This window comes from Crocuta crocuta, unplaced genomic scaffold, assembly GCF_008692635.1.
Source record: "Crocuta crocuta isolate KB4526 unplaced genomic scaffold, BGI_CrCroc_1.0 scaffold737, whole genome shotgun sequence".
Classification (NCBI taxonomy): domain Eukaryota; kingdom Metazoa; phylum Chordata; class Mammalia; order Carnivora; family Hyaenidae; genus Crocuta; species Crocuta crocuta.
In genome coordinates this window covers 2,490,251-2,497,426 of record NW_027527804.1, presented here as the reverse complement: position 1 = coordinate 2,497,426, position 7,176 = coordinate 2,490,251, and the positions used below count along the sequence as shown (strand labels likewise).

Here is a 7,176-nt window from a genome sequence, read left to right as displayed (position 1 = left end):
GACGAAGAGGGTGGAGCTAGGAAACAGCTTTATCACCCATTGGTCCAGCAGTGAATATCGTAGTGACCCTAAATGATAATAAATCTTAGCCATTTCACCCCCAAACCATGTCTTGAATCAGTCCACCTTCACCACTTCCACCCTCCTAGGTCAGCTACCCCTACTGTATTTCTTCCCTAGACTGCAGCCCTCTGATACCTGGTCTGTCCCTGCCTCTTGGCATTAGAGGGATCTTACCATCTCACTTTAAATCTCCACTGACTTTCCGAAGTCAGACTTCGGATAAACCAGACAGACTTGAGGTTTAGTCCTACTTTGCCAGTTACTTACTATATGACCTTCTGCTGTAAATGAATCTTAGTTTCTATCTATGGGTCTACTATGAGGACAAATGACAAAGTACATATAAACTTGATGTAATGTTTTCTATGATCACATTTTTGTAAAAATGTGTGTGTGTGTATGTATGTTTCTATGATGTTGGAGAAAGGAGTGGGAGGGTACGCCTGGTGGCGTACTGGGTGGCTTAGTCGGTTAAGCGTCCGACTTTCGCTTAGGTCGTGATCTCGCGGTTCGTGGGTTCGGGCCCCGCGTCGGGCTCTGTGCTGACTGCCAGCCCAGAGCCTGGAGCCTGCTTCAGATTCTGTGTCTCCCTCTCTCTTTGCCCCTCCCCTGATCGTTCTCTCTCTCTCGTCTCTCTCACAAATAAATAAATGTTAAAAATTCTTTAAAAATAGGGGCGCCTGGGTGGCTTAGTCGGTTAAGCGTCCGACTTTCGCTTAGGTCGTGATCTCGCNAAATTCAGAGCAAAACTATAAATTGTATTTTCTCTTCCTTATGATATTCTTAGTAACATTTTTTTTTATGTAGCTTACTTTATTGTAAGAATATAGTTTGTAATATAACATGCAAATATGTGTTAATTGATTGTTGTTAAGGTTTCTGGTCAACAGTAGGCTATTAGTAGTTAAGTTTTGGGGGAGTCAGAAGTTGTAGATGGATTTTCAACTGTGTGGAGGTTGGAGCCCCTAACCCCCCCGAGTTGTTCAAGGGTCAGCTGTTTCCCAAACAAAGCATCCTCTGTCTTGTCTCTTGGCCTTTGCACTGGCTGCTCCATGAGTGGACTGCCCCTCAGCCCCTCCTCTTCCTCCTCCTTCCATTCTCCTCATCTAGCTGTTTAATTTCTCATCCCCTTTCACAACAGCACTCAAGTATTTCTTTTTTGTAAATATTTCTTGATCCTTCAAGCCCCACCCCAAGCTAGATTGAATTATGTTACCTTTCCGTGTCCCCATGATACCTTGTGCATAACACTTGCAGTACTTTTCACCCTGTATCCATGATTTTCTTTCTTTTTTTTTTTAAATATTTTTATTTATTTCTAGGAGAGAGAGAGAGAGACAGCGTGAGCAGGGGAGGGTCAGAGAGAGAGGGAGATACAGACTCTGAAATAGGCTCCAGGCTCTGAGCTGGCAGTCAGCACAGAGCCCGACGCGGGGCTCGAACCCACGAACCGCGAGATCATGACCTAAGTGAAAGTCGGACGCTTAACCGACTAAGCCACCCAGGCGCCCCTGTATCCATGATTTTCTAATTGTTCTGCCCCATTAACTGGGGGCATTCCTTGAACGCCAGGTCGGGGTCTTAATTATTTTTATGTTTTCAGCATCTGTCACAGTGGTAAGCACCCAATAAATTGTTGAGTGGATTGAAAAAAATCATTACATCAGTAAGGTACAAACAGGTACCTCTAAGGGGAGTCCTATTTTCTTCTCTAAAATGTTTTTTTCTCCACACAGACTGATTTTCTGCCACCTCACAGCTTCTTGTGGTAGGGACCTCTCTTTAGTATTTGAAACTAACCAGTATTTGACAGATTTGGAGTTTGTAAAAAATACCCTGGAAGATTCAGGAATGAGGCTTCTGTGTGAAGGATTAAAGCAGCCAAACTGTGTCTTACAGACATTGAGGTAACTGATAGCAGGAGATTTTGTTGTCTCTGTTCATAATCATTTTTTGTCAATTTCTCTTTGCATGTGGGGAGAGCATGAACAAGATGATGAGGTCATTCCTCTTTTCTCTGAAGGTTGTACCGATGCCTTATATCTCCTGCTTCTTGTGGGGCACTAGCAGCTGTTCTCAGCACCAGTCAGTGGCTCACTGATCTGGAATTTAGGGAAACAAAATTGGAAGCTTCAGCTCTGAAATTGCTCTGTGAAGGCTTAAAAGATCCAAATTGCAAATTACAGAAGCTCAAGTAAGTTATAACTATTAGTTTCCTTACTGCAAGAAAAAAAATTTTAATATGCAACTCAAAATGGATGTTGTGTGATCAAAGCATTTCAAAGAGTCATGGAGAAGAAGAATAAAAGTGACAGTCCCTAAAAGTGTTCCTATGCAGCAAGTTTAGGAAGAGAATTTTAATTGTAAGTAACAGTACCATCAGTGACTATAATAATAACCCACACTTATTGAACAGTTACTTTGTGCTAAGCATTGTGCTGAGTGCTTTATATCTATTATTTCCTTTAATTATTATCCCCATTTTAGCACATGAGGAACTGGATACCCAAGATCATAAGACTAAATAACATGGTAAAGGCACAATTCAAAACCCACATGTGTTTGACTTCAAAGACCATGTAATGATTTTAGCCTGTTTCGGAGTCCGTGTGTCCCTCTCTCTCTGACCCTCCCCTGCTNAAAGACCATGTAATGATTTTAATTAAAAAAAAAAACTTATCATATACATATTAGGGTTTTCTAGAGAAACAGAACAAATAACATGTATATAAAATATGCAGTTGACTCTTGAACAATATGGGGGTTGGGGTGCCAACCCCCCCCAGTTGAAAATCCATGTATAACTTTTGACCCTCCAAAAACTTAACTACTAATAGCCTACTGTTGACCAGAAGCCTTACTGATAACATGAATAGTCAGCTAACACATTCTGTATATATGTATTATATACTGTATTCTTAAAGTAAGCAAGAGAAAAGAAAATGTTACTAAGAAAATCATAAGAGAAAATACGTTTACAGTACTGTACTATATTTATCAAAAAATTTGTGTTTAAGTGAATTTGTGCAGTTCAAACCTGTGTTGTTCAAGGGTCACCTGTATAGAGAGATTTATTTTAAGGAATTGGCTGATGTGGATTATGGTAGCTGTCAAGTTCAATATCTGCAATGTAGGTCAGTAGTCTGGAGACACAAGGAATAACTGATGTTGCAGCTTAAGTCTGAAGGCATTCTCCTGGGAGAATTCTGTCTTCTTCCCCAGGAGGTCAGTCTTTTTCTATAAAACCTTTCAACTGATTAGATGAGACCCACCAAAATTATGGAGGGTAAATTACTTTATTCAAAGACTACTGATTTTAATATTAATCTTATCTAAAAAGTACCTTTCCAGATACATCTAGAATAATGTTTGACCAAATATCTGGACATATGACCCAGCCAACTAGATCCATAAAATATGGATACATATACATATACATATATGTATATATGTGGATTTTTTTTAAGGCAAAAGCTCTTTAGCATTAAAAATTTATAAAATCCACTTTGAAACTCCTTTTGACAAAATGTGTCTATTTGAAATTTCTAAATTGGGGAGATAGAGACGTGTGTGCTTATAAGTCCTCTTCAAAGCTAAGGTTGGAGCCTGGTAACTCAAGAGAAAATTGAGGACTCAAAAATTGTAGTATATCATAGAAATTCTTCACAATAATGGAAGAAAAAGTTGATGGGAAATAGTTCAAGAAATTGAACTACTTAATATGGAGAAACAAAGACTGAGGATAGAAAGGTTGGTAAAAACCACTTTTTGTCCCCAATAAGGAATATTATGTGGAGGATAATGATGGACTGGATCTCTGTAAGGATGGAACATTAAAGAGTAATTGATTAAAAATTTTTTTGATGTTTGTTTTTGAGAGAGAGAGAGAGAGAGAGAGACAGAGCATGCATGAGCAGGGGAGAGGCACAGAGAGAGGGAGACACAGAATCCGAAGCAGGCTTCAGGGTCTGAGCTGTCAGCACCGAGCCCAATGTGGGGCTTGAACCCATGAACTGTGAGATCATGACCTGAGCCGAACTTGTACACTTAACCAACTGAGCCACCCAGGCACCCCAATAATGGACTTTTAGAAAAGAGGAAAGATCTTTTGACCTTAAAGCTTATTAAGGATATTACAGTACTTCCCCTCTGGGATTTGAGAGAAGCTACAAGATAGAATTACAAATTTATGGGGTGCTTGGATGGCTCAGTAGGTTATGCGTCTGACTTCGGCTCAGGTCATGATCTCAGTTCGTGGGTTCGAGCCCCATGCCAGGCTCTGTGCTGACAGCTAGCTCAGAGCCTGAAGCCTGCTTCAGATTCTGTATCTCCCTCTCTCTTTCTGACCCTCCCCTGCTCACGCTGTCTCTCTCTGTCTCTCACAAATAAATAAAAACATTTAAAAATATTATAAATTTATGCAGGGAGTTAAAATGAGATTAGGTTATCATGATATTTCCTCCTAATCCTTTTTTTGAGGGGCAGTCAACACATACTGAATTTCTACTGGGGGACACAGTGTTGTGGGAGCAATGTATAACTCTCTCCTCTGGAGGTTGTGACATACTCAAGGTTGGCAGTCTTGTATGGGTGGGCCTTTATTTTCTCTGCTCATGAGGTATTTTGGGCAGGGAGTGAGTAGGACGATAAAGCAGCCAATTATATCTCTGTTCATCTTTCTTTCTCTCCAGGTTGTGTGCTAGCTTTCTCCCTGAAAGCTCAGATGTTGTTTGCAAGTATCTTGCCTCTGTTCTCATTTGTAATCCAAATCTCACTGAGCTTGACTTGAGTGACAATCCTCTGGGGGATACAGGGGTGAAGTATCTTTGTGAAGGTCTCAGACATTCTAACTGTAAAGTGGAGAAACTAGAGTAAGTTTCTTAGAATTGTCTAGTAGCATCTTATGACTATTGAACTTGTCGAGTGCCTGTGTGCCAAGATCTATGCTTGGTGCTTGGCAGAATTAATTTCATCTAATTCACTCTTTCCAATAACCTTCAAAAATTGATTTTTTTATCCCCATTGTACAAATGAGGAAATTTAAAATCACAGGGAAAAGTGACTTGTCCAAAGTCACAGCAGCACTCAAAAGTGACATAGTCAGGATGTGACTCCAAAACCTGTCACCAAATCTCACGCTCTTTCCTATATACTGCCATCTTGCATGTTTACAGGAATGCCACTACTTCAGGAACACCTACTATGTACCCAATATTGGACTAAATGTGAGTAGTGTTATCAGAAGGACAAGTGACAAGGTTGCCCTAAAGGACACACAGATATGAAACAATTGAAGAACAACACAGTTCAGGATGTAATGAAGTGCCCAACACTGTGGAATCATTTAAAAATGCCAGATGAGCCCAGGGAAAGATAGGAGGTCCCTGTAGGCTGGAGGACCTCAGGAGGAGGCTTTGTGAAGGAGCTGCACTAAGAGCTGGATTTTGAAGGATGGCTAGAACTTAGTTAGATGGGGAGGCTAGGCAAAGCCAAATGCAACAGTGGCTGATTTTTCTTCTTTTTTTCTTGGTAGCTTGAGCACATGTTGCCTGACAGATGCTAGCTGTATGGAACTCTCTTCTTTCTTGCAAGTGAGTCAGACTTTAAAAGAGTTGTTTGTGTTCGCCAATGCCCTGGGGGACATAGGAGTACAGCATCTCTGTGAAGGTCTGCAGCATGCACAGGGTGTAATCGAGAGTCTTGTGTAAGTGTCTGCTTATCCTTGTTCACATGGGCCTTGGCATTTGAGGTTCAGTAGGACTCCATGGTTAACAGCCACCTTGGTATCTCCATTTCTCCAGGCTTTCCCAGTGTTCCCTTTCTGCGGCTTGTTGTGAGTCCCTCACCCAAGTCATGAGCTCCACCCGCAGCCTGACAAGGCTGCTTCTAATTAATAACAAAATTGAAGATTTGGGACTGAAATTGCTGTGCGAAGGATTAAAACATCCTGACTGTCAGTTAAAAGATCTGGCGTAAGTATCATGGACTATAGCCACAGGCTGAGTTTCCTGATGTTTCAGCAACTCTTAAAATTAAATGAGTATTTTTTTGGCCTGGTGATTGAATCTCCAAGGAAGCAATAAATGAAGATCCAAATAATTCAGGGGGAATAAATGTTCCCCTACTCCACAATCTCTGCTTGACCCTGGCCCAGGGGATTTTATTTTACACGACACTTTGAGTTTCTAATGTGCTTTTCCAGGGGGCAAATAGAATTTCTAAAGTGACTCGGTATAGATGAAATGATGCCAGCCTTCTCTACCTTACTTCCCGGCAGATTGTGGACCTGCCACCTGACTGGAGAGTGTTGTCAGGATTTGTGCAATGCACTCTACACCAATGAGTGCCTGAGAGACCTTGACCTCAGTGATAATGCCTTAGGGGATGAGGGTATGCAGGTACTGTGCGAAGGGCTGAAACACTCTTCCTGCAAACTACAGACCTTGTGGTAAGTGCACGGGGACCCTTTGTTCACAGGGCTCTTGATCCAGGCTATATATGAAATGGAGGGTTTTTGTGGAACTTGGGGTAAAACTGATTTCTTCCTCAAATCTCTCATCCCCTAGGTTAGCAGAATGTCATCTTACAGATGCGTGCTGTGGAGCCCTTGCCTTTGTCCTAAACAGAAATGAGAACCTAATGCTGCTAGACCTAAGTGGAAATGACCTCAAGGATTTTGGAGTGCAAATGCTGTGTGATGCACTGATTCAGCCAATATGTAAACTACAGACATTCTAGTAAGTTAATGTGGTGGGGGAAGTGGGAGGGAGGGAGTCAAGGCAGACATGTTGGGTTTGATGACAGGCCGTTGCAGTGAGGAAAGAAGAACTGAGAGCAAGCCATGGCTAGGCAAAATATCAAAGGAAAAGTAATTACCAGTAGGCCTTCTCCTTGAACACAGAGCCAAGGAGAGAGACCGAGAACAGGCAGCACTGGATCTCACTGCTAAGAGAAGCAGCATGGTATAGGAAAAACAGTGCCAGATCTAGATTCTATTAAGTCTGGCCTAAATATTAGGTTTAGTATCTACTAGCTACATGACCATGCTTACTTAACTTCCTTGCACTTTAGTTTCCTATCTGTAAAATGGAGCTAATACTAGTACTTGACTAT

General features: G+C 41.4%; 1 protein-coding gene across 1 annotated transcript in view; it reads left to right on the top strand.

Annotated features, from left to right (window-relative positions):
• Window positions 1-6,801, top strand: part of LOC144239558 (NACHT, LRR and PYD domains-containing protein 12-like) — a 16,784-nt gene extending 9,983 nt beyond the window's left edge. Inside the window, exons 7-12 of the mRNA XM_077773633.1 lie at window positions 2,087-2,257; window positions 4,755-4,934; window positions 5,597-5,767; window positions 5,865-6,035; window positions 6,341-6,511; window positions 6,630-6,801. Coding sequence (XP_077629759.1) covers window positions 2,087-2,257; window positions 4,755-4,934; window positions 5,597-5,767; window positions 5,865-6,035; window positions 6,341-6,511; window positions 6,630-6,801 — 1,036 coding nt within the window. The remainder of the gene's footprint in view (window positions 1-2,086; window positions 2,258-4,754; window positions 4,935-5,596; window positions 5,768-5,864; window positions 6,036-6,340; window positions 6,512-6,629) is intronic.
• The last annotated feature ends 375 nt before the right edge of the window (window positions 6,802-7,176 follow it).